General features: G+C 39.0%; 3 protein-coding genes across 10 annotated transcripts in view; 1 reads left to right on the forward strand and 2 right to left on the reverse strand.

Moving 5' to 3' along the window:
* Tmed6 (transmembrane p24 trafficking protein 6) overlaps window positions 1-2315 on the reverse strand; it is a 7786-nt gene extending 5471 nt beyond the window's left edge. Inside the window, exons 1-2 of the mRNA XM_005318370.5 lie at window positions 2103-2315; window positions 43-169 (exon numbers count right to left, since the gene is read on the reverse strand). Of these exons, the coding sequence (XP_005318427.1) occupies window positions 43-169; window positions 2103-2315 (340 nt within the window). The remainder of the gene's footprint in view (window positions 1-42; window positions 170-2102) is intronic.
* Nip7 (nucleolar pre-rRNA processing protein NIP7) overlaps window positions 1-27840 on the forward strand; it is an 85355-nt gene that overhangs the window by 8788 nt on the left and 48727 nt on the right. Inside the window, exon 5 of one of the 2 annotated variants that reach the window (XR_013430968.1) lies at window positions 1-27840. This exon is cut by the window's right edge and continues 5701 nt beyond it. The exons of the other annotated variant lie outside the window; for it this stretch is intronic. The gene's annotated coding sequence lies outside the window, so the exon portion shown is untranslated. 2 annotated transcript variants of the gene reach the window in all.
* The window catches only part of Terf2 (telomeric repeat binding factor 2), a 28809-nt gene continuing 5544 nt past the window's right edge, over window positions 4576-27840 (reverse strand). For 2 of the 7 annotated variants that reach the window (XM_021721700.3, XM_005318372.5), the window contains 7 exons: window positions 19100-19186; window positions 18052-18198; window positions 15567-15673; window positions 13222-13614; window positions 8273-8358; window positions 6608-6648; window positions 4576-5721 (listed from right to left, as the gene is read on the reverse strand). In XM_021721700.3, coding sequence (XP_021577375.2) covers window positions 5563-5721; window positions 6608-6648; window positions 8273-8358; window positions 13222-13614; window positions 15567-15673; window positions 18052-18198; window positions 19100-19186 — 1020 coding nt within the window. In that variant the 3' untranslated portion in view covers window positions 4576-5562. Of the gene's footprint in view, window positions 5722-6607; window positions 6652-8272; window positions 8359-13221; window positions 13615-15566; window positions 15674-18051; window positions 18199-19099; window positions 19187-27840 lie in introns of all 7 variants that reach the window. The other 5 variants (XM_021721699.3, XM_005318371.5, XM_078032590.1 and 2 more) reach the window with 4 other exon arrangements.

A 27840-nucleotide genomic window follows, 5' to 3' on the forward strand; every position in this document is an offset into this window, starting at 1 on the left:
AAACCTCTGATTACTATAATAGCTGTGGAGATGAAAACAGACCTGTCTCTTGGACAAAAAAATTAATCTGGCCCCGAACATCCTGGGAGGTGCCTATGAGGAAACCCTGTGGAGTATGTGCAGTGGCAGCAACATGCCGGTCATGTGCCATCCCGAGTATTCGCTGAACCTGCCAAGACATTAAGGAGGGAAGAAAGATCCTGCTACATCACCAAGAAGCCAGCTAGGTGGTAAAATTGACATCCCATAATTATCAGCACAGTGGTTCTCAGTCTGGCATGGTACTGGCCACCCAGTCCCCCTTCTGGTGAATTTGGAATTGAGCTTTTTGGTTGTCATAGTAATGGTGTTGGGAGGAGCCACTTCTGAACAATCTACAATGTCAGACATGTTTCCAGCCACACAGCTGGGATGGAGCAGTTGATATGTACAATTCTGCCTGTAGAGTTCTTGGCTAAACTTGCTTGATTACTGAGCTCCCTGGTGGTATCCCAGATTTGGGCATTTGCTGCTTGGCAGCCCATGCCTACAGTGGGCACTCCATGGACACCTGTCCCCAAACTGGATCTTGATAAGTCCAAGCTATAGTAGCTATTGTTCTGATATAAATTCAAAGATAAGAAAAAGCTCTGAAAAGTTAACTTAATTTTTAGTTACAGTGGGGTGAGTAAGAGCAACATTATCTATTACTATATTAAAAAGTTAACAGCTTTCTAAGATAAAGAACAGAGGAAAGGAACAGTCTCTCCAGGCACAGTGTTGCACACCTGAGATCCGAGCTACTCAGGTGAGGCAGGAGAATCCAAAGATTGGCCCAACCTGGGCAACTGAGCAAGACCCTGTCTTAGGGGCTTGGCTTAGTGGTAGGGGGCCTCTGAGTTCAATCTCCAGTATGAGATAAAAAAATAAGATCCTTGAAGTTGTTCCTGCTTGTAATCTCAGTGATTATGGAGGCCAAGGCAGGAGGATTGCAAGTTCAAGGTCACCTCACAGCCCCTGAGCAACTTAGAAGAACCTCTCAGAATTTTATATATATATATATATATATATATATATATTTTTTTTTTTTTTTTTTTTTTTTTTTTAAGGGCTGTGATATGACTCAGGTTAAGCACCCCAGGGTTCAATCCCCACCATCAGCCAATAAAGGAAGAAAGGAAGGAAGGGAGGGAGGGAGGGAGGGAGGAAGGAAGGAAGGGAAAGGAAGGAAAAGAAAGGCTGGGGATATAACTCAGTGGTAGATCACCACTGGGTTCAATCCCAGAGGAAGGAAGAAATGAGGGAGGGAGGTGGGAAGGAAAGAAGAAAAGAACAGCCTCTAACTTTAATACTGACTGTTCATTATCCTTGAACAATGTGGTGTAAGATCACAATATGGGCAAAAGTACTTGTAAAGAAGTAACTTGAACACATTTACCTTGCTAAAAGAAATATATTGAGCCAGCGATTCTCCAATCTGCTAGAATTTCCTCTAAAGGCTTCTAGTATAGCAGATGTGGCTCCTCCAACCCTATTCAGTAGAGCAGCTTTCTTTTAAACTTCTGAGTCAGTCTGCAAGTTTCATGTGTTTTTATCCAGCTTTGTACTATATTCACGTTTTATTGATTTTTACATGCTGGGGACTCTGTATCTACTTTTTAAAAAAATTTTTTTATTGTAGATGGACACAATACCTTTATTTTATTTATTTTTATGTGGTGCTGAGGATCAAACCCCTGCCCTCCCATGTGCTAGGCGAATGCTCTACCACTGAGCCACAATCCTAGCCCTCCTATATAAATTTTTAAAAATATATTTTAAAATGTATCCTTACTCCTCTCATCCCCAAATCCAAATCAATGCAATGGTTGCCTCTCCAGGAATTTGTCCCATGGCTTTGAGCACACTTCTGCAGCCCCAGTTTGAGAAGCCAAGCCATATGTTTGAGCTACCATTGGCAATTATCCTCCAGCTCTCACCAAGAGTTTCCCTCTAACTACAGGTCTGTTTCAACAAGTGGGGATCACAGCATAATAGATAGCTAGAATTTGGTTTGATCTAAACCTGACTCATTTTACAAAAGGCAAAAATAGTCCCCAGTGTGGCCAGAGAAACCCAAGTACCTCATAACTGAAATAGAAGTATCCAGTCTGGTGGGCAAATTGCCAAAAGCATTCTGTGTTTCCTGGAGGGATCATAATAGCAAAGTCATGTCGATCAGCTCTGTGGAAGAGCGGTTGGTCCCCAGAGCCTCTTAAGGGTTCTGTCTTCTGGCTCCTAGCAGATATCACTAGATTCAGAATCAGTAGCCAAGCCCCAAGGAGTGAAGGGGACATGCTGCTTTCTGTAGACTCCTGCAGGTGAACTGCTTGAAGCCCTGTGGATCCAAGTAGTTCTGATAACCACTGGGCTAATCATTAACCTAGGTTACATTTCAGCCAATTTTAGGGCTAAAATAAATATGCTGTGATAGAACTACCATAGAACTCCCATGTTTGGCTCATGGAAGAGTTTTTTCTTTTGCCTCAAAAATTAAGTGGTTTAATAGACCTACTCCATGGTGATAGAATCTACCACTTCATTGGATTTTTACCCATTCCTTAGGCCATCATATTTCAGTTCTTGCTTCTTGGGGATGAAATATTGGATAAAATTCATTTATACTGAAAAAGGTTGGCTGGAGGTTTTTTTTTGGTTTTTGTTTTTAATTCATTACAAGTTACCAGGTGATACCTCTTGCTCCTATAAAATACCTGGAGCAATGTGTTTCAACAGTTTTCTACCTAGAACTACAGTTTAGAGCAAAGCATAACATGTGTGAGCAAAAGTTTAAATGGATGAATAGAGTGACAAAGGCAGCAGCCAGTCCCTTCTACTTGATAGTCCTCTTCCTTAACTTCAACTTGACACATTCATCTAAAGCTATCCAAACCCCATTTAATGATGACACTGTTCAAATCCTCTGACTTTGTTTCATCTCTTATTCATAACCTTTTCAGCACTGGACAGGAGATTTAAAAAAAAAAAAAAAAGCCATCCAAAATCCACTTCAAGACTATTGTCCAAATCCTCAGTCTTTCTTCTTTTATTGATGACTTCAAATATCCACTGACTTCATGGCAGGCACTGAGCTAAGAAATTTACCTGCATCTTACTTGTGGTTCTGTGATCTATCGTCTTAGAGATGAGGACATGACATTCAGATTTGAGGGGCTGGCTCACAGTCAACAAATAGAGCTGGCAGGGCTGGTACCTTGATGGGGCTCATGCTCTTAACCTCCAGGACAGTGTTTTTCAGACTGACAGTTTCTATACTCTAATGTCTAAACTTTCCAAGCTTTACAACCAATAAGCAGAGAACAGACCTCATAAGTGTGGTTCAGTTCCAGCCACAATCAGATGGCATCCCAGCACTAGGGAGGCACAGTGGTTCTGCAGTGGACTTGCTGAAGTCAAGGCAGGAGAGCCCGGGGCCACATCAGTAACAGTGGCATAGGTACCCAAGCCCTCCTGCCACCATAGTACTTACACCACTCATGTCAGGAGCAGCAACTGGCTTCAGCTAAATATCATCAGTTCGTGAAGTTTTATACTTCTAAAGAAGCCATAAGCATTAGAGTCCTATGTTGGTACACATTTCAATAACAACATAATAAAAACACTAAAGTTATATGAAAAAAAAGGTTAACGGAACTATACATTTCTTATAGTATTTGGTTTTGTTTTTTGTGACACTGGGATTAAACCCAGCAGTGCTCTGCCACTGAGCCACATCACTTGCCCTGTGTAAGACAGGATCTAAGTTGCCCAGGCTCATCTTGATCCTCCTGCCTCAGCCTCCTGAGGAACTGGAATTACAGGTATGTACCACAGTGCCTGGCTTCATTTACCAAGTTTGATACACACTGATTAAGATACTTCGCTTCCCTGAATACATCACCATTAAATGATTGGGGGGGGGGAGTGAGGGGAGGAAAGCTTTCTGGACTCTAATCCAATTTGGAGAGAGACTACAACTCACTATAACCAGAAGGCAGCTAGGCCAAGAGGAGCTTAAGTTTTCACCTTTTCCCTGCCTTCATTTGGGTTTAGCTGGTAGAAAAACAGATCAAACCCCAGAACACACAGTAAAAGATAATAAAGCTATGCAAAGTTTCTAACTTGTATCTAAATGATAAATTTAAAAATTTTAGCATATCTTGAAGCTTTGCCTTTCACTCAAAAGAAAGTAAGGGGAAATTCTTCTGTCCCCCAAAAAGCATGTTACATGAGGAAATGGACAAATTAAGAGGAAACTTCCACATTGTCTGACATGGCTTCCAAGAATTAGAACATCCAGTACAGTTTGACAACAGCTTTTTTTTTTTTTTTTTTTTTTTTTTTTTTATGGTGCTAAGGATTAAACTCAGTGGTTGGCCTTGAACTTGCAATCCTCCTGCCTCAGTCTTCCAAGTAGCTGGGTTTATAGACATGCACCACTGTGCCTGGCTAACTTCAGTTTCTTGTTCAATGTATGTAGTTCAGCAAAGTTTGTTCACAATTTCACTACCTACATCTGTGAAAACATGCTGTGCTGCAATTAAACAACTACTTAAATTTGAGAGAAGCAAGACTTTAATGAAGAATGCTACAAGTATGGACAATAATTAGTTCTCATATTTTAAAAAAAGATTACAGAAAACACTTTCTGAAAGTTTTTGCTAAAAAGACAATCTTTAAGGATGTCAGAGAAAGACAGCAAGCACAACACAGTACAAAAGGAGAAGGGAATGTTGAATTCCAGTGCAAGACACTAACACAGCACAATTAGGGAATAGGCAGAAGCAACTGGTTCACAAAGAATGGAATTAGGTATTTATATTCAATCAGGATTTTTTTTAAGCTTTTGAAGTCCAGCATAAGGAAGGAAACTGAAAAAAGAGGTGGGACTTAGAGGGCTAAGCTTATCTACAATCACCATTTTACCAAGAAAACACACTGGTTCAACCACATGAAAAGTGGCGGATAAACCTGCCAATGTAGCACAGCACATATTAAAAGCAAATGCCAAGGCAGTCAGATCTATGGTTGATTTCACAGGTGGCTAAACAGTTTTTAAAATGATTCCACAAGGACTGATCTCTCATCAACCTGGGCTCAAAATCAATGGAGTTCCTTTGCATTTGCATCAGAAGGCCAAAACTTTATGAGCAACAAGTTCACTCCAGATGATGCTCCTGTTGCTGGATTTAACAGGTCATGAAATCATAAGTGACTCCAACAGACTCCACCATTTCCTAGAAGATTCTACAGATTACTGGGGATTTAAATTTAAGCAAACCACTAAAGAAGGGAAACACTAATGGTATTGTGGCACTGTACAAGCTGTGCCTGTCACCTCTGCCAAGGACACAAGGTAGGCTTGGCTTTGCTTCTTAGTTCTTAGCTCCATGATCTTCAAAAGTAATGAAATGGACCTGGGACCTCCCCCATAATGAAGAAGGTTGCCCATAATTCTCATCCCAGTCCAGCTTCTGAAAGAAACAGCAGGGATTATTATTAGGAACCATGCTCCTGTGAATCCTGGGAAAATGAAAGCCTGCTTCAGTTCATGCCAAGTTTTTTCATGGTCCGCCAGCGATCCTTAATCATCACAGCTGTTCGGTTAACAAACGGATAATTTTTAGAAATGGCAGCCCAGTTTCCTTCCCCGTATTTATGTACTCCAGCCTTGACCCACTCACTTTCTTCTACAGTCCACTTCTGCAAAAGAAAACCAAGAGTTATCAAAGCCTGTCTCTGTTCACATGTTCTCCAAAATAGTAATGAGGTAAATTCAAGAATCACAGGAGAGAGCTAGGGGTGTAGATCAATGGCAGATGCTTGCTTAGCATGTAGGATCTTGGTTGATCCAGAGAGAATAATGTGAACCTAAAAGGAGAGTTGTTTTTTTTTTCTCTCCCTTTTGGTACCAGTGATTGAATTCAGGGGCACTTAATCATTGAGCCACATCCCCAGCCCTTATTTTGAGACAGAGTCTCCCTGAGTTGTTTAGGGTTAAGATGGCTTTGAACTTGTGATCCTCCTGCCTCAGCTTCCCCAGCCACTGGGATCACAGGTGTGTACCACTGGGCCCAGTTATGTTCTTAAAACATGGTTAAGATATTAAATGAACGCTACAGATTGGACATTTGGTAAATTTCCTGCCATCTCATTCTCGACTAATAATCATTTCTGTTTTCCAAACTTCAAAAATGTATGTGATCCAGAAAGTATGTCAGACTCTCCAAATTTTTTTTTTCTAGAGAGTAACTATTGTCCATTGGCAATCCTTCTTTGAATTATCTCAAAAAAAAAAAAAAAAAAAAAACCTTTTGTTACCAGAGGCATGGGTAGTTGAGGCCTATAAGAAGGGGAATTGTTTTACCTCTTTTTTTTTTTTTATTTTTTTTTTTAAAGAGAAAGAAAGAGAATTTTAATATTTATTTTTTAATTATCGGCGGACACAACATCTTTGTTTGTACATGGTGCTGAGGATCGAACCCGGGCCGCACGCATGCCAGGCGAGCGTGCTACCGCTTGAGCCACATCCCCAGCCCTTTTACCTCCTTTCTAATCACGAAATTTGTATCAGAGAATTTTAAATTACCTGCTTTTTTGTTATACTGGTTGCACTATCTTCCTCTGGTACTGCTGGAAAACATTAAAAGTAGACTCATGTTAGAGTTCACCTTTCTCTGCACAAATCACAAGAAGAAAATAAGTGTCCCCATAGGGAACACTTGATTCAAATTTCACAAACATTGAGAAAGAAAGGACACCACTAAATGATAATTTATTCTTGTCCTTTGCAAACATTAGTAATTTCAGCCCATGAGAATCTGTTACAAATCAAGTGCTTTACAAACAGTCTTCCAATAAATGTTGGTTAATGATGGAATTCAGCCTTTTTAAATTAAGACTATCATTGTTTAAAATTATTGAGGGAAAATCATACATAATACCTTGATGTATTTGTGTGTGTGTGTATATATATATATATAATATATACATAATTTCTAGTTTATAACCCTTTGCTAACCGATGCTTTGAAATAACAGTTTTACTATTTTATGCCCAAATTTTCAAGTCCTTGATCCTCCCATGAAAAAGAGGTCGGACATCAAAAAAAATGCACCAAGATGATTTTTTTTTTAAAAGGTCAGAGAGCGATAGGAGGGTATAAAAGTATAAACCACAGGACATTTCAGGCAATGGGAGGCCATAGAAAAGCTTCAGGAAGAGACAATTCTGTATGAACATGAAACTTGCCAGAGTGGGTGCCTTAGCAGATGTCACTGTCCTAAATAACAGAGGTAAACAAAAGGATACTTACAGGACAGACTATTTATAAGGGAAAAAAAACCTTCATAATTATAAAGTATACAACAGTGGAAGCAGATTTCTAAAACTGACAAATTTGCATTGGAAATGGGTATTTTTAGAACTTTTATATTCTGTTGTTTTTAGACATTTAATGTCATTCTTACTGTTTTTCTGTTACTTCCCCCATTCTCCATGTGGGTGTTTTTTGAGTTTTTTTTTTTTTGGTATGTGTGAATGTGTTTTGGGGGGGTACCAGAGATGGTACTCAGGAGCACTTCACCACTGAGCTACATCCCCAGCCCTATTTGTATTTTATTTAGAGACAAGATCTCACCGAGTTGTTGGCTTTGAATTCACAATCCTCCTACCTCCTACCTCTTCCTCCCAAGCCACTGGGATTGTAGGCTTGTGTCACTGTGCTCGGCCTCCATGTGGTCTTGATCTTACCAATTACATTTCCATCAATCAAGGTACTTTATAAGGAAATCTTTGGGACTGGCAAATGATTATTGTTGCTATGTTAAGAAAGTCTTTAGAAAACCCCAAATGAAGACTTAGCACTCATGTATCTCCATCAGAATCTAAAATATGTGGTGGGAGAGATTCGAATGCAAATGCTATTAATTTGGGTATGTATTAGGGAAAAGTAAAGCCTATTACCATATATTACACACACACACACACACAAAATCACAGATAAGAGTTTTTTTTAGAATTTTACTTAAAAAAGAATGCAGCAATGACCTTTATACTGTCTTTATTAAATACCCTAGGGTTCATTAAAACGGTCTCCATTGTTTAATAGGAAAGGACATAAAACTAACTCTTCATGAAATCAAATGAGATCAGGAACTTACTTTTTCTAGTTTGGAGACAGCAGCTTCTGGAACATGAATGATGAGAATCATAGCAAATATTAAGGAGGGACCACAGGGAATTTGTAGCTTACCCTGAACTTGAAACAGTTCATCTTCTTCCACCCAAGTCTCTTTTTCTTCAACTCCATTGGAGCTGTTCCACTTGCGTTTGGATACTCTGAGGGGAGATCAATGAGGACAAGGTATGAAATATTCATCCCAGGCACCCCACGTTCTGATCTTGGCTCACTCATGGCACTCATTTAGGGTTCACCTATATACAACTCCCAAATGCACTGTCCCTTCCCCTGGACTGGCCAGGCATCTCAACATAAACATCCCTCATGCTGCAAGTGCATCCCTCTAACTCAGCACCAAGTATTTCAGCATCCCCTCAATTTCTGTTCTCTTCTTTGGTGTTTTGTTTTGGTTGGTTGGTTTTGATTGTCTTCAAGGTCCCCATTCTTCAAAGTAGAAGCTGCAAACTCTTTCCTTGCTCTTTTCTTAACTTCAAGCTGACTTCCTGTCCCTCTCCTTTCCCCTAATTCAAGCCCAAGGTACCTCATGCCAGCATTAAACTAGCCTCTTCCCCTTACAAAATTGACTTAAAATTACCACATCCCTCTCCAGTACATGATGGCTTTTCTGTCTAACCAGTAATGCCTAAATGCCTATGTAGTCTGCTGGCCCTAGACAGTTTCCTATCAAAGGTCCCCCAAAACTTGCCCTACAGCAAAGCCAGGCTGCTCTGCTGGTTCTCCTACCAGCTCTGCACCTGCCTGCCTCTCCATAGTCTGTTCTCTCTGCCTAGGAGTCCTTTGCCTGCCCAGTAAACTCAGCCATCTTTCAATGACACCTCTTCCTCTATCTACGGACCCTAACTCAGACCAAAAGGCCCCATTTCTCTGCCCCACAGAAATGTTTCCACTTTATAAAAAAACTATTTCAGGGCTGGGGATGTGGCTCAAGCGGTAGCGCGCTTGCCTGCCATGCGTGCGACCCGGGTTCGATCCTCAGCACCACATACCAACAAAGATGTTGTGTCCGCCGAGAACTAAAAAATAAATACTAAAAAAATTCTCTCTCTCTCTCTCCTCTCTCACTCTCTCTTTAAAAAAAAAAAAAACTATTTCATAGTGTGCTTCTAACCACAAGCTACTTGAAAGTCAGCCTTAATTTATCTACCACAAACACTTGCACAGTAACACACCCTCTAACATGGGCTAGAGATACACTAGTTAAGACAATATTGGGATTATCCAAGCCAAAAAGGAATTATATCCTCAAAATTTAGAGTGATAAGCAAACAATCCTTCCTATAAACACAAAATTAGTACTTGTGTGTAACCACAAAAGACCACAGCTAAAAAAAAAAAACCCAAACCCAAATTACCAAATGAAAATTAGTTTTTCTCTTTTAATCAACTTTAACTGTGCTTATCTGATTAGTAATATAATTGCTCTGGGAACAAAATACAGCACAAAGCTGACCTCAGAATTAGAATATGTTCTTAATGTGTTCTACAAAACAAACATGGGGAGTGTCTGAATTGTTTTGAAGAGAATGTATGTAGATAAAAATGACCTACAGATGTTAACACAGATATTAGAGACAATTTGTCTCCTCTCTGGGAAAAAAAAATGATTTTTAATGTTTATTAAAAATCTGTGGGGCTGGGGATGTGGCTCAAGAGGTAGCGCACTCGCCTGGCATGCGTGCAGCCCAGGTTCGATCCTCCAGCACCACATACAAACAAAGATGTTGTGTCCGCCAATAACTAATAAATAAATATTTTTAAAAAATATTAAAAAAAAAATCTGTTTTGTATCCAGCACAGTGGTACATTATAATCCCAACAACTGAGGAGGCTGAGGCAGGAAGATTGCAAATTTGAGTGCAGCCTCAGCAAATTAGGGACACTCTGTCTCAAAAAAGGGCTGGGGATGTGACCCAGCACCAAAAATTATTTAAATAAAATTTTTTTTTTGTTTTTGCAGGTGAGTAGCAAATAAAAGTAATTTAGCTAATAAATGCAGGCTTGAAACACCCTGAGTTCCTTAAGTTTTCTAAGAAATTACTTAACCAAGTGGCTGATAAAAATGGTAGATTATTTACTGTGATCTTATCCCCCATAACATTGAGAATTACTTGCTTCAGATAAAGTGAAAAGTTTCATGAGGTTTTTCCGTCTCAGAACATTACTGTATACTGTATTACTTATAAGTTAAAGTCAGAAGGTCACAGTTTAAGCTTTCCTGTCACAGTGCTGGCATAAAACTGATTCCCTCCTGGCCCATCATTTCCCCAGTTGTCCCCTCTTCCTGCAGTCACTTTAACAATCTCCCCTTCCTCTGGACTCTCAGCATTACCACCCATATGAATGTTTCAGGACTCACTGTAGAGGCTTCAAGACTCTTGCAGAAGATGACATCATGCTGCCTCTGTTTACTTCTCTTGCTGTGGGAGCCGAGATTAGGGTTCTACTGTTAATGGCTGTGTGGTCCTGAGCAACTGGGGCCACTTTATGCTCCTCATTGCTAAGTTTTGTACTTGGGTTCTAGGCTGAGAATGCTATAAATGTTATAAAACAAAAAAACAAACTAAGGGAGGAGGTATGGCCCATGATACTTGCCTCATTTATTTGGCTAATACCTAATCAGCACTGGCTACGTGAAGTGCTATGGAAGATATAAAAAGCTAGGAGTCATGACCTTGCACTCTAGGCGATCTCCCAGCCCGGCCTCTTCACCCTGATGCTTCCTCAGCATTCCCTGCTCCTTGGCAGTTGTCTCCAGCCTCTCTCCCTACTCTGTGCCTGTTCAAAAGCCCTCAGTGGTATCCCTTCAGGCCTGCAAATTAGTTACGTTAAAGTCTATCTGGGACATGGTTATAGAAGTATATATATTACAGAGCATTCTCTTGCCTTTTCTAATTCAGCAGTCAGAAGCCTGGGAATTTGTTTGTTTTGCAGTTATGGGAACTAAACCCAGGAGTTCTCTACCACTGAGCTACATCACCAGCCCTTTTGATTTTTTGAGACAGGATCCACTAAGTTGCTTAGGCTGACTTGAACTTGTAATCTTCCTGCCTCAGCATTCCAGGAAGGTGGTTATACAGGTGTGTACCACCACATTCAACAGAATAAGTACTTTAAAAAATATTTTAAAAGTCTTTGCAACTTAAAGCTCAGTATGAGAAACTGCCTGACAGACCAAGGTCTGGCCTATCTGCCCATCCAACTTTCTTCCTCCCTTCTCTCCCAATCACTGCACTATCTTATCAGTTACTACACAGACCACTCTGAAGCATGCCAGGCTTTCTGGGCCTGGAAGGCTTTCCTAGAACCCTCTCCTTTTCAGTGTGCTTGATGACCTCCTACTCGAGTCTTCCAGGCCAGCTCAATGCTCCTCTGCAAGATTTGCTCCACAGGACTTTGCTGAACAGGCTCATCAATCCTTCCCCAGATCTCCCAGGGCACCTCACACATCCTTTAGAGCAAAGATCACTTGATCCCTTTTTTATAAAGGGCCAGCTGATATTTTCAGCTTTGCCATCTCCATTGTGACTACCTAACTCAGGGTCAGAGTCAACTCATGGACAATCCATGACTGATGGGTATGGCTATGTTCCATTAGAACTTTATTTGCAAAGACCAGTGGCAGGTGACTCCAACTGTGCTAACCCCTGCTTTAGAGTACCCACCATACTTCATTCACATGCTCTTGACATATGAAATAAGTGGGTATGTCTGAAACCTTCACAAATCTTCCCATTTACAAACACTGCAATCCTGCACTTCCTCCAGTTTCTTCATCTGTTCCTGGGGGCAATACCTACACTGTATAGGACTTCTGTGAGGAATAAATGAGAACAATGTATGTAGAGCTCTCCTCAACTATGCCCATTTGCTAGCCACTGACTTACATCCAAATCCAAATAATTTGTGTCTGAGGAGAAATCACTTATTAGATGCTTAGCCCTTTGGGGAAGCTCACAATAAAGCCAGAGCATGGGTCCTCAAACAAGATAGAACAGGGGTGAAGATGGCAATGTGGATCAGCAAAGTGGATCTCTTATAGCAGGAGCGATCAGGGAAGAGTTCATAGAGGAGGCAATTTTGAGAGGCAACTTGGTATTTGTGACATACAGGCTTTTGTGTCAAGATCTGGCTTAAAAAACCCAAATCCTAGTTTTCCCACTTTCAGCTCTGATTTCAGGTGAGATCCCAACTTTTCTAAGCTTTTTTCGTCTATGCAGTGGGACTAATATAGCATCTCAGAGTGAGGATTGTAGATTCAGTAAGATAATACATTGAAGTATTTGGCCCCAGAAAGCCCTTAATCAATCCACAGTAGCTTCCCTTCCCTTTGAAGACAGATGAGATTCTAAGAAGCAATGATGGAAAAATGATATTCCACTGTGGGGAATGATAGGAAACAAAAGTACAGTAGCAGAAATAGGCAATGTTCCAGAGACAGCAAGCAGACTAGTTTACCTGGAGAGTAGATCCACAAAGGGCAGCAAAACTCAAAAGCCATATTGGGTTGGGAGTCATGATGGGGAGCAATATTAAAATGTTATAACCACTGCCCCACAGTACCTAGCAGGATGTGGAAGATTAATAAGTATTTACTGAATATGCCAAGTTTAAAATGTTCATAAAAGTTGCAAAACTGTAAGTATTCGTTAAGTCTCTTTTAAGAATAACATGGCCCAATCCAAACAAATTTCTTTAACAAACAAGACTAATATTTAGTAGTCAAGGCACTTAGATGTTTGCTAAAAACAAAAGCAGTGATGGGGAGGAGGCTCAGAAACCCTCCATCTATCCTCCCTCATGCCCTAGTACAATGCTGAGCTGCCTACATATGGGCCTTCAGAACTGGCAGGAACTGCTCCCAAGTCACATTCTAGCAGTCTGAGCAAGCCTTGGTGGTGAATAACTTCACCACTGAAAGTTACTTCATTCATGGAAGTAATACCAGGCCCAACCAGGACCGCCAACCAGCCCCAAAACTCCTACAAAGAAGGTCTTCATACTTGGGATTCTTCTCCCCAGGGCGGGGCTGGTTGAGAGCGGTGGGCTTAGGTGGAGATGCTGGAATGATCTCCTGGGAGGAGCTGAAGCCTGTGCTGGGCTCAGTACTCTGGCTGTCCTCCTCCAAAACCAATCTGCTTATAGTCATGCGCTTGTTCTTAGGCTGCAGTTCTGAGCCACCTTCACCCTCAACAGGAGTTGAGCTTTCATTTTCATCTTTTTTGGGTCTCTTGTTTTTGAGGGCTGGTGATGATGGGGATGCTTGATTAGGAAGTACCAGATCTTTCTGGTCCAGTTTTGAGAAGGCTGCCTCTGAATCCTGTGCACCTGACAGAGCCTTGAAAGCTGCCTTCAGAGTCATAATTCCAAAGGTGGTTGGAGTATTCCGTAGCTGCCTGTGAATAAAGTAAATAAACAAAAATCAATTTCACCATTTTTGGTGCTCAAACAGGCACAACTTTTTCTTGAGTGTAAGGCTTCAAATCAGAGGACTGCTTAAGTTAAGGACTCAACAGTTAAAAAATGGGGTAGTGGCTGGCTTCACACACACTTTATTTATAAACTGAGCTTTCTCTCCTGTAAGAGCTCCAAATACTGCCTATGTACCACAAGTCCAGGAGGGCAATCTACTGTAATCAAACAATCTCACCTTGAAATCTCAATTCTTCTTCCAGCTGTTCCAGTCCAATCCTCGTATGAGAGATAACTGATTGGTCTCTACACACATTTAAGAACCAGATCTTGAGAACTGTTAGAGAACATGTACTATGCTATCTTGGAACAGTGAGAGACTTGCCTTTTATAAAAAATTCATCTATCATTTAGAATACCTTGTGTGATTAAAGCAAAAACTGTCAGGAAAGGGGCAAACTGGCAGCCTACAGGTAAGAAGGGGTTTTTTCCACCTTAAAATGGACTGTCAGCCAGAGACAGTTGTAGTGGTGCATGCCTATAATCCCAGCAACTTGGGAGGCTAAGAAGTTAGAACTGGGGCTGAGGTTGTAGTTCAGTGGTAGAGCGCTTACCTAGCACACATGGGCCCTGGGTTTGATCCCCAGCACCACATAAAAATAAATAAAATAAAGGCATTGTGTCCAACTACAACTAAAAAATAAATATTAAAAAAGAAGTTAGAATTGCCGGGGCTGGGGATACAGATCAGTTGGTAGAGTGCTTGACTTGCATGCACAAGGCCCTGGGTTCAATCCTCACCACCACCAAAAAAAAAAAAAGAAGAAGAAGTTAGAATTGCCAAGTTTAAGCCGGCCTCCTCAATTTGGTGAGACCTCATTTCACAATAAAATATAAGGGCTGGGGATGTAGCTTAGTGGTTGAGCACTCCTGGGTTCAATCCCCAGTATGAAATAAAAAATAAAACGAATTATCAACATTCAACAATTGGGAAATCTCAAAAGAAAAAATGGACCTCTTACACAAAGTTTGAACCACTTAAGTGTGGGCATGCTTGGACATTTCTATGGGGCACCAATCACCAGATGGTAAAAAGCATATCCTTTCTCTTTCCCATGCCCATGCCCTGGACTGTATTATGTTTGGATCCACTTTGCTATGTCCTTACTAGGCTGCTATGGTGTGGATATGACTTTATGTCTCCCTGGATTCATGTGGAAATTAACCCATTTTGACAATATAAGAGGGTAAAAACTGAATCAGACTATGAGGTTTAGAGGTAGAGCCTTTCAGAAGTGAGTAGAATTAGGCAAGGCCATCAGGCTACAGTCCCTGTGTCTGAATACTGATGGTTTTCTAAGAGGAGGGAAAGAGACTAGAGGACATACACACAAATTCAAGCTCCTTGTTTCTTGCTTTGTGATGACCTGCACTACTTTCGTACTTTAGAGTAAGAAGGCTATCATGATGGGGGTCCTCAAACTTCCAAAACTCTGAGCCAAATAAATGTCCCCCCTAACCTTTATATAAAAAGTTATCCAGCCTCTGGTATTTTGTTACAGCAACACAAAATGGACTAATACATAGGCTGGAAGAGAGATATCTAATATGCCCCCCATTCAATTTGAGATTTTGACTCACACTTCTGAATACTGCTTTTTTAATACATTAAGGAAATAAGTATTCACAGGATATGGGCATGGCAAAGAGAGAGAGAAAAGTGGAGACAGAACTTTGAGGAAGAGCCAATCAGGAACATCTATCATGAATCCCAGACATCTCTTCTTTGATATTCACATTTTTCTCCACAGTGTATGCTCTATCTCCCAGAGTGCCATGTACAAGTAATCCAATGACATGTTAGTAGGTCAAATAACCAAGAGGAACTGATCCTATTCGATGTTTTCCCCAAGACCACAAAAGGCAGTCCGCTCACCTTGCAGGCTCTCTGAGTGGCTTTTCCACAGGCTCTGGTGCTGGCTGTTTATCTTCCTTCGTTGTACCCGAGGCAGCAGACTCAGATTTCAAAGCCTTTTTGGCCATCTGAAAAAGGAAGGATGTCATCAGGAAAAGGAAGCCACAGAATTCCATTAGTCTCCTTTCACCAAGAACATCCTCAATATGCAAACTTACAAATCCAATCCAGACATAAACTGAAGGAAGACATAAAACAGAGTGGACCAATGAGAATCATGTCAAACTGCTTTCTTTTTTCCTTCATCAAAAAAGTTACATTTCCACAAATGGCTCATAGTTATCTACCCTAAAGGAAAATTCAAGTCAAGTTGTGCTGTCCCTCTTGACACTGAAAGAAGTCTTTAATCTTTCAGACACCAAATAATTTTACTCTACATTTCTTCTCCTATCCTTCCAATCTCAGCCCTATTCTATTTGACTCCCAAGTAAGTATACCTTTAGAATCATATAAAAAAGCCAAACATCTTTTTTCAAATGCCGTATAATAATGTTTATATGGCTGTTTTTTAATTTGTGTATAAAATTTATTGTATTTCCACAAATATATTTTGCCTTGTTGAAAACTCTGAAAAGCCTTACTCTGCCAAGCACAGTGGAACACCCGGTAATCCCAGCAGCTCAAGAGTCTGAGGTCGTAAAATTGCAAATTTAACACCAGCCTCCACAACTCAGCAAGGCCCTAATCAACTTAGACCCTGTATCAAAATAAATAAGAAGGGCTATGGATGTGGTTCAGTAGTTAAGCGCCCCTGGGTTCCATCCCTAGTACCAAAAAAAAAAAAAAAAAAAAAAAACACCTCCTTATACTACACATGAAGCCACAAGCACACCATTCTTGCTCTAACTCTCACTGTTCATCTGTCTCCCTCAAATTAAGCCTTATACATGTCCAGTAAGTTCAATATCATTCAGATTCAGATATAGATATCTGTAATGTGTGGTATCTTAAGAGCTGAGAGTTCTAGCCTCACACACAGTGATAGGATTTTTTTCCAGTTACTTGGAATGCAAAGGATTAGAACACAACTAGGCCAGGCTCTAGTATCCTGACACTTACTCACTGAATATCCCAAACTAACTGCTTTACAAATAATTCGATAATTGCCAAAAGATTGCTAGCATTGATCACTGACACTATCTTAACATGGGCCTGACAGACCTACTGTTACAGGATTGGGTATTTTCAAAATTCTGAAAATCCTGGGGTTTTATTTTTTAAAAGCTTCTCATCCTGTGTTCCTTCACTATGGTCCACCATAGGACAGCCTGGATTCCAGTTCTTCCCAGTGCTGTCTGAGCCTCACTGCTTCAATTCTTTATGCTTATCTTTTTTTTTTTTTTAATTTTTAATCTTTATTTTTTAGTTCTTGGCGGACACAACATCTTTGTTGGTATGTGGTGCTGAGGATCGAACCCGGGCCGCACGCATGGCAGGCAAGCGCGCTACCGCTTGAGCCACATCCCCAGCCCCTATGCTTATCTTTTTGATCCAATTAAAAGATCACCTTCATTTGGTCCATTTTGACCATATCAAATTTCCAATCACACCTTTCTCCATGCCTTCTTCCTGTTAAAAAATCCATCAAGCCACATGGACCAAATCACACTTTTCCCCCAGAACTTTGCTCAAATTTCGTCTCCTGTGGGAACCACAGTAGAATATAAGTAAATGTTCTACTTTAACCACAACAGAATAACTAGATGTAAAGGAGGTAAAAATGGGAGGTGAGGGAGACCAGTTATGTTCCATTTGCCTTTCAGTATCTCTACTATACATATTTTTTTCAAATATGTTTTTAGTTGTTCATAGACCTTTGTTTTATTTATTTATATGCAGTACTGAGAATCAAATCCTGTGCCTCACACATGTCAGGCAAGTGTGCTACACCTGAGCCCCAGCCACAGCCCCCTCTGCTGTATATTTTTAAGGCAATTATTTAACGGAGATAATACACATAATTCAAAAGTCTTTTTCACACATTTTCATTTCTTTTTCTTTTTTTGGTGGCACTGGAAATTGAATCCAGGGGCAACCTATCACTGAGCTGTACCTCCAGCCTTATTTATTTATTTATTTATTTATTTATTTATTTATTTTAGAGAATTTTAATAGTATTTTTAATAGAATTAATAGAATTTTTTAGTATTTGGCGGACACAACATCTTTGTTGGTATGTGGTGCTGAGGATCGAACCCGGGCCGAACGCATGCTAGGCGAGCGCGCTACCGCTTGAGCCACATCCCCAGCCCTAGCCTTTTTATTTTTAATTTTGAGGTGGAGTCTCACTAAGTCAGGCCTCAAATTTTGAATCCTCCTGCCTCAGCTTCCTGAGTTGCTAGAATTACAGGTGTGTGACACTGCACACAGCTCACTTTTAATTTTCTAATTCCCTGTACATCCTCAAGGGCACATCACTAGGAAGAAAGGAGAGGTCAAGGCACACCGTGAGGAGGTAGGGCTCTGTGTCGTCCAGGTGGCTCTCCAGAAAGCGCAGCATCTTCTGCTGGAAGGTCTCATAAGAGAAGTTCTGGATAACAGGATGGGCCAAGTTCTTTTCTCGAATAATGTTCAGGAGATCATTTCTGAGCTTCTACACAAAGGATAGTGTATGGAACACGAGAAAGGAAAAGAACATCAGTAAAAATTCAATGATGAGTTGCATCATTGTCAATGAAAATCTCTGGTATGCATATAGGAAGAGAAGTCCAGCACAAAGGACTAGTCAATAAATCATGGCTCAGCCACAATGAATTACTGTGCAGCTACAAAACAAAGAATAAATGAGCTCCTATGTGCTACCACAGAACTCCAAGATTTATTAAGTGAAAAAAAGCAAATTAAAAAGTGTTCAATATCAGCACATAAACTATGTTGTCACATGTGGATGGGAACAGGCAAAATGGGTACATGTGTATGACTGTACACACAAATGTGCTTGCAGATGCAAATCTGTGAAAGGATAAAACTGAGGAGAACAGACAGGAAAGGGTCAGAAATGAGGGAATTTCACTAAACATTTTGTTATGCCTTTTGAATTTTATATTATGTATACATTACCTTTTCAAAAAATAAAATTTAAATCTCTAAAGGAAAAAAGTAAGAGCAGAGGACCAAATGAGTTTTTGACACCAGAAGACAGGTGTTAAGTTCTCTGCAACACAGAATATCCTCAAATCTACAGAATTAGCACTTAGGTAAACAAAGTTAGAATATTACAAAGCTCGTCAGCCTAATAAATGTTCTGTCACAAACCAGCTAGAAATGAGACAAGTAAATGACTTATGTAAATTTGTCTAATGAAAATTAAATTTTGAAAAGCCAATCTCAGATACTGAATTGAATCTGAATGGTTTGGATATAAAAGACAACATGCTATAGACACTTCATATTTAAAGGTGATAATATACCTGACAAAGAGCCCTTTCCCTATTGTTCCATAAAAAGCAATAAGATGGATATAAATCATGGGAGGAAAAATATATGAAATTTACCTGAGTTGTTGGGTCCTTGGACATATGTTTTTTCAAAATTTTTGAAGCCTTTTCAAATTCTTTGTTTTTGATACAAATAATGACAGCCTACAAAAGGGGGAAAAACGTTTTTTTTTTTTACGTTTGTAATGAAAGATGTTATCAGAATATCAAATATCAAAATAAACTGTACTAAAAGTAAAGCTGAGCCTTACCTACCCAAGAACTTTTTCACATCATATCAAACTCCTATACTTAAAAACCAAGAGTAATTGTTTAAGGGTTGTGAACTACTATAAGCTCTCTCTTTCAGCTTATAAAATAGTAGCTTTTTCAACATTACAATGGATTGTTTTTTAAATTGCTGATGGAGCAGCATGGGATCCCCTGGATTACAGACCATTTAACCAATGTGAATAGGGCCTCCTAAGGAAAGACAAAACAGACAGGAGTCATTCTAGATTCCTCCAATCCACAAAACAATTGCTTCTGTTACTTTTGGTTGCAAGAGCTTAGAAGTAATGGGTGGATGGGGAGGGAGCATCTACCATGTAGGGGAGTGGAGGGGGACAAGTGGCTTGCTGACCATAGGGTTTGCTGAGACAGGGTTCACAAGTTTGAGGATCATATTCAGTTACATCCTGGAAAGGCCTGAGGCCAGTTCTGTAGGAGAATAAAAAAACAAGGCTTTTACACCATAACTATTAGCAAGCAGCTTTAGTTAAAGTGTTCAGGGAATTACTGAAACCAAGAAACCCAGCTCATCCACAAGTGGTAAATAAAAAGGACAAAGATCCAGGTAGAACGAGAAGTTTTCTTCAGCCACAGAGAAAAAGAAGAGCCTTCATAAAGAAAGCCCAAAAGAATATATGTAGAGGGAAAATAACAATGATTGAAAATAAAAAAATTTTTTTTAGTTGTAGATGGACACAATTAATTATATATATATATATATATATATATATATATATATTTTTAATGTGGTGCTGAGGATTAAATCCAGTGCCTCACGCGTACAATCACCGAGTTACAACCCCAGCCCCTAAAAATGAAATTTTAATTTATGTGAACACAAAAAAATTAAAAAAAAAAAAAAAAAAAAAAAGAAAATGAAGGGCATTTGGAGTTATTTAACAGGATAAAATAGTCACTTTAAACCCTTAAAGAGAGCATATAGAAACAGATATTTTGAAAAGATCACATTAAAAAAAAGAAGCAAAATTTTTCTACAGGTCTTTTCATCATGTGTGTATGTGGTACCAGGGATTGAATCTGGGGGCATGCTACCAATGAGGTACATCCTCAGCCCTGTTTATTTTGAGACAGAGTCTTGCTAAAGTGCCCAGACTGGCCTCAAAACTTGTTATCCTCTTGCTTCAGCCTCCCCAATTGCTGGGATTACAGTTATGTACCATCACACCAGGCTTCCACAAATATTTTCAATCTTTATGAAGAAGAATGTACAGAAAGATACAGAATAAGAGAGGGAGGACTAACAAGGGAATTCATTAAGTACCAATCTCTGGTGATTTCATCCTCAACATGCTAAACATAGCCATCCAAGATATAAAGAATCTGGTGTCAAATGCTCTTAAATAAGCAGGCATGATCATAAATTCGTGCTACCTAGAAAAGCTACAAAATAAATTTCTCCTTTTAATCAGATAACCATGTCCACTTACACATAATTTTCAGCAGAAAACCTATACTAAGATTATCTTTACTTTCTTGAAGTACAAGCTTTTACGTTTTATAAATCCTAAAAGTCCTATTACGTTTGTTAATTTAACTTGCACACAGCAAAATCAACAATCAACCTGTTTTATACCGAGAGTTCTGATTTTTTTTTCCTTTGGTACCAGGGATTGAACCTTGGGGTGTTTAACTGCAGGTAACTAAATCATTCAGGGTCACTCCAGGTGAATTTGGGTTGGTACAAAATAATTTTTTTTTTTTTAAAGAGAGAAGAGAGGAGAGAGAGAGAGAGAGAGAGAGAGAGAGAGAATTTTAATATTTATTTTTTAGTTCTCGGCAGACACAACATCTTTGTTTTGCATGTGGTGCTGAGGATTGAACCCGGTTCGCACGCATGCCAAGCAAGCGCGCTACCGGTTGAGCCACATCCCCAGCCCGGCACAAAATACTTACAGACAGAAAATACCTTTTTCTTAGGGTCCGATGATGGCTCTCGACTTTAGGAGTCCATTGGAAAGAGAAAAAGACTCCTGAATTTTTTATTTGTATATAGGGGGCACACAAGAGGAGACTGGATGGAACTTTCTATCCAAAAAAAGTAAGGGGCAGTATTACAAAGGAACAAGAAGGCGGCCCACTCCTAAAGCTTTGCTCCTCTGCTAAGATGGGAATCCACCTGCTTCCGTGACAAGCATGTGCCACCACACTCAGCACAGTTCTGAATATTAAAATAACACTCTCATAACCACCACTGAGATCCATAGAAAGCCTCCTACACAGCTCCTCTGTAGTCACATCCTGTCCTCTTCTCTAACCGCTGATCTTTTTGCTGTTTTGATGCCATATAAGTGGAGGTAGTACCACTATCAGTTTAAACTGGCTCCTCCCACTCTAATGCCTTTGAGGTCCATCTATGTGGTTGTACTGTCCAGGTTAACGTTTTTCTTGTTGGTAAGTATTCCATATGGACACACTGTCACTTATCCATCCATTGAAAGACCTTTGGGTTGTTTACAATCTTTGGTCTTCACGCATAGAGATGCTAATATTCATGTATAGGTTTTGACGTAAGCATAACTTTTATATTCTGAGGTAAATATCCATGGGTGGGATTGCTGGGACATTATGGAAAGTATATAAGAAAACTAAACTATGATGGTATAGAGTAGCTAAACCATTCTGCAGTTCTATCAGCAATATATGGGAGTTCCAATTGTTCATATACTCACAGCACTTCTTTCAGATTGACAAAAACAATATGTATCTATCATGTGCAACATGTTTTGAAATATAGCATTTTTATTGTTATTTTTAAAGTTTAGGAATACTAATTGGTATTGTGGTTTCAATCTGTATTTCCTTAATGACTAAATGAGGTTGAACATCTTTTCATGTGCCTTTTCCACATCTATATTCTTTTTATTAAGGCTTTTGAACACTAAAAAAGTAGTATTATATAGGCTTATTTTCAATTAAAAACAATTCCAGCAGCTTGGGAGGCTGAGGCAGGAGGATCATGAGTTCAAAGCCAGCCTCATCAAAAAGTGAGGCACTGAGCAATTCAGTGAGATCCTGTCTCTAAGTAAATACAAAATAGGCCTGGGGATGTGGCTCATTGGTTGAGTGCCTGAGTTCAATCCCTGGTACTACCTCCAAATTAAAAAAAAAAAAAAAAAGTTTTTTGTATATTGTCACTTATCAAATATGATTTACCAATATTTTCTTAAAATCTGTATCTTGTCTTTTCCTTAACAGCGTTTACCCCAAAGCAAAAGCTTTAAAGATTGATGAAGTCCAAGTATCCATTTTTCCTCTTGTAGATTATGTTTTTGTTGTCATATCTAAGAACTTTTTGCCTAACCATGACATGGAAAATATTCTTCATGTTTTCTTCTATAAGTTTTGAAGTTTTACATTTGGCTTATGATCTGTTTTTTGGTTAATTTTAGTATAACATATACTTGAGTTCACAGTTCATTTTTGCATATGAACTTTCCACTGTTTCAACACCACTTGTTGGAAAAAACTATCCTTTTTCCATCGAAGTGCCTTCACATCCTTGTCAAAAAATAAGTCATATTTGTGTGGGTCTGTTTCTGAACTCTCCCTTCTGGTCCACTTATTTAGAGACATAAATAAAACACAGACATAGCATCTCTATGCTCATGAGTACTGTTAACTTTCTTTGCTTTGCTCTGACTGGTTTATAGTTATTCTTAAAATTAAGTATTATGAATCCTCCAATTTTTTTCTTTTATAAAATTCTTTTGGTTACTTTAGTTCCTTTGACTTTTCACATACTTCTGGGAATCAGCTAGTCTATATAAAAAGTCCTGCTAAAATTATGATATGAATATTTACAAATCAAATGGAGAAAACTGAATAACAAGTCTTCCATTAGTCATTTAAATAAGTCTTCATTTTATTCATCAATTTTTTGTATTTTCCACATCCAAAATACTTTGTTTTGCTAGGCTTATATCAAAGTTTTTACTTTTTTCCTTTTTGGCAGCTGTTATAAAGGGCATTATTTCGGTATTTCTATTTTAAATTGTTCACTGCTAGTATATAAAAATATTACCAATTTTGTTAACTTGTAACACTGACAAAGTAATTATAGTTAGGTATATTCCATGGAGCTTTCTACCTGGTCAAGTCAGTTGCAGAAGGGACAATTTTATTCCTTTTTTCCAGTCTGTATGCCTTCTTTCTTTTTGTTGCTTTATTTCATCACACAGGCCTTCCAGTATGATATTGAATACAAGTGATGAGAATGGACATCCTTGCCTTCTTTCAGATCTTTTTTTTTTAATATTTTTTAGTTGTTGACAGACATAATACCTTTATTTATTTATCTTTATGTGGTGCTGAGGATCGAACCCAGGGCCTCACACATGCTAGGGGAGCGCTCTACCACTGAGCCACATCGCAAGCCCCTTTTTTCAGATCTTAGCATTCTGTTTTTCACCATTAAGTACATTAGTTGTGAGATTTTTTTGTAGATATGTTTTTTTTTTTTTTGAGGCTGGCTTTGAGCTTGAGATCCTCCACCTCAGCCCCCTGCGCTGCTGGGATTATAGGCGTGTACCACAGTACCCAGCTGCTGAAATGTCTTTACCGTGAATTAATAGAGTATTCTGGGGGCTGGGGTTGTGGCTCAGCCGTAGAGCACTCATCTCACACATGTGAGACCCTGGGTTCGATCCTCAGCCCACATACAAAAATAAACAAGTGAAATAAAGGTGTTGTGTCAACTAAAAAATAAATATTTTTTTTAAAAAATAGAGTATTCTGTCAAATGCTTTTTTTTCATCAACTGATAGGATCATATGATTTTTTTTTCTTTAGACAATATGGTGGATTATACTGATTGCTTTTCAAATTCTGAACCAGACTTGCATTCATTTTAGTTTCCCCACTTTGTCACACACTAACAACATCTGTATCCAGGGCCAAGCTGCAGGTTAGAGACGGTAAAAGTGATGAAATCAATTCTAAGTTCTAGGAAATCAAAGTTCCTCTAGTAAGAGAAAATATTGTCCTCCCTCAGCTTTAGGTGTCTGCCCTGCTGCCAGTGTCACTACTAGACACTGTAGATGCCAGGATAGCATTACCTGGGGGCCAGATTGGAGAAGAGAAAACAGAAAAAAACAAAAAAAGCTGGGTGTGGTGGTGCATGCCTATAATCCCAGCTGAATAGGAGATTGAAGCACGAGGATTAAAGTTCAAGGCCTGCCTGGAAAATTTAGCAAGATACTATCTCAAAATAAAATAGATAAGGATGTAGCTCAGAGATAGAGTACTTGCCTAGCACATATGAGGCTCTGGTTCAAACCACTGTATCACAAACAAAAAGGAAAAAAAGTGGATTACTTCCACCAACATTGACCCTTAGAAGACTCACTCCTTCTACTCAAACTAGAAAGAGAGGTCATCTCTTGGAGTTCTTTCTATTCACATCTGGAGTGCATTTCTAGGGTTCAGGCTGCATGAGTCCATCCCAAGTGATACACAGGGGCAGAATGTTGAACTACACAACACTGATTTGGTGAAACTTCAAATTTGGTCTTTTTTCCCCCCAGCTATCCACTACCATTTACATTTCAGAATCCTCAGAGATGTTCCATGTATTCTTTTCAAAATCTATAGTAGCATTACGAGGGAGAAATAGAAGAGAGTGAATGTGTTTCCTCTACCTTCCCCAGAACTGAAACACAAGTCTTCCCATATTTAATTTGTAAAACAAGAGAGGAAATGTGAATGCTTTCAAAAGTGAAATTAAGCTGGGTGTAGTGGTGACACCTGAAATCCAAGCTATTTGGGAGGCTGAGGCAGAAGGATCACAAGTTTGAGGTAGCTTGGGCAACTTAGCAAGACCCTGTCTCAAAATAAAAAATAAAAAGCCCTATCAGTGGTCTCTGACAAACTGAAACAAAAAGGATATTACAAGCAATTTTCAAAATAAGTGAGAAAGAAATGTTGGGGGAAAAAATGCCAAAAAGCATGTAATAGGACTAAACTCATAGGACTAAAAAATATAAAGCACATACTAAAAAAAATGAGTTGGATCTGGGAAGTAATAATGTTTAAAAGGCCTTGATAATGCTTTTGTTTCAAAAAATAGTTCTAATAAGCCAAGTGTAAGCTGGGCACTGAGGCACACATGTGTAATCCCAGAGGCTCAGGAGCCTGAGCCAGGAGGACCATGAGTTCAAAGCTAGCTTCAGCAACTTAGCGAGGCCCTGACCAACTCAGAGAGACCATGCCTCTAAATAAAATATAAAGAAGGGGGCTGGGGATGTGGCTCAGGCGGTAGCACGCTCCTCTGGCATGCGTGCGGCCCGGGTTCGATCCTCAGCACCACATACAAACAAAGATGTTGTGTCCACCGAAAACTAAAAAATAAATATTAAAATTCTTTCTCTCCTCTCTCTCTCTCTCTCAAAAAAAAAAAAAAAAAAAATATATATATATATATATAAAGAAGGGCTGGGATGTGGTTCAGTGGTTAAGCACCTATGGGTTGTATACCTGGTACCAAAAAAGAAGCCAAGTGTGGTGGCACATGCATATAATCCCAGCAATTCAGGAGGCTTAGGCTGGAGGATCATAAATTCGAGGATAGCCACAGCAACTTCAAACAAACAAACAAATAGAATAAATAAGAAAGTAGTCTGATGTGTCTAATGTACCAGCACTACATACGGAATAAGGCCCTAAAAGAATCAAGATCCTGCTACCAAAGGTGCAAGGGAAAAAATGTTACACAACAAAAAAGCAACAAATAAGAGAAACAAATAAATTTATGAAGCAATAAATAAATGAAAAATCTTTCCTAAGAAAATATGCCATAAATGTTGTTCTCCCTGGTTCTCAAAAAAATCTAAGCAATCTCTCTTTTTATTATGAAGAGAAAAATCAATGTAGTCTCATAATTCACAGCTTTCAGAAGCACATCTCAAACTTTCTGGTCTCACGATTCCCTTCTACTATTATTAAATGTTTATGAGGATCCCAAAGAGCTTTTGGGGATTATATATACTGTTGATATTCACCATATGAAAAATATAAAACAGAAAATTTTAAAATATTTATTAATTCATTAAAAAAACATTATAGGTTAACATAAATAAATAACATATTTGTGAAAAATTAATGAACTTTTTTAGAAGTTTTACAAAAAGGATGGTATTATTTAAATTTTTGCGGGGCTGGGGATGTGGCTCAAGTGGTAGCGCACTCGCCTGGCATGCCTGTGGCCCGGGTTCGATCCTCAGCACCACATACAAACAAAGATGTTGTGTCCGCCGATAAATGAAAAATAAATATTAAAAAAAAATTCTCTCTCTCTCCTCTCTTACTCTCTCTTTAAATAAATAAATAAATAAATAAATTTTTGCAAGTCTTTAATATCTGATTTAATGGAAGATGGCTGGATTCTCATAACTGCAGCTATATTCAATCTGTAGTTAATTTGATTTAGTAGATTAAATAACCCGTCTTTGTACAGAAATAAACTTGGAAAGAGCATTCTAATTGCTTTTATCTATAACACTGAAATCCATCAGGTTATCCAGTACTTTAAGTGGATCTCTCATCCATGAATGGTTTGTAACACCAAGCACCATTGCTTGGAAAACATTAGTTCACTGAGTTATGTAGATCTTCCAAATGTTGACACATTCATTAAAAACATTTTTAAAATCACAGTCACAGTTGTTAATATCAATAATCTTCAGAAAAGCCTAAGTATTTGGAAGGTATCAATCATGTTAATACAAGCTTTCTAATTTTCATTTGGAGCTTGCATTTTCCCACTGGGAACAAACACTGTCAACTATTTTTTGAGTGACAGGTTCACTTTCTCATTCTAAAGAAAATGACTGCCAAATTCCCACCTCTGAATAACCCTAGTTTGTTAGCTGTTCCCTCACGTAACAATGGTGTTCTGGAAAAAGAGCACCTAGTTCCACATGCAACTCAAACACTCACACAAGTGCTTTTCCTGAAGACATGTTTTGGTAGCAACAGAAATATTGCAGATAGACTCCCTGTTTTGCCACACAAAATACCAAAAAGATGTTTACTCATGGGTCTAGATTTAATAAAATTGTAGAATTTTTATTGCTAGAGTAAAAACATTCTTACTGAAACTGGTGATTTGGTACTGGGGATTGAACCTAAGGGCACTTTACCACTGAACTCAGATCCTAACCCTTTTTTAAAATTTCAAGACTGGGTGTGGAGGTACATGCCTATAATCCCAACTAAGCAATGGTAAGGCGCTTAGCACCTCAGTGAGACCCTGTCTCTAAATAAAATACAAAATAGGGCTGGGGATGTGAATCAGTGGTCAAGTGCCCCTGAGTTCAATCCTCAGTAACAACAACAACAACAACAAAAACACCGTGTCAAATATCACCTTTATCCCCTATTGCAATTAAATGATTTTTTTAAAAAATTTCAAGACAGGGTCTTGTTAAATTGCTGAGGCTAGCCTTAAATCTGCAATCCTTCTGCCTTAGTCTCCCAAACTCCACTGTGCCCAGTGAAACTAGTAGTTTTTT

The sequence above is a fragment of the Ictidomys tridecemlineatus genome, chromosome 15 (genome assembly GCF_052094955.1).
Source record: "Ictidomys tridecemlineatus isolate mIctTri1 chromosome 15, mIctTri1.hap1, whole genome shotgun sequence".
Classification (NCBI taxonomy): Eukaryota; Metazoa; Chordata; class Mammalia; order Rodentia; family Sciuridae; genus Ictidomys; species Ictidomys tridecemlineatus.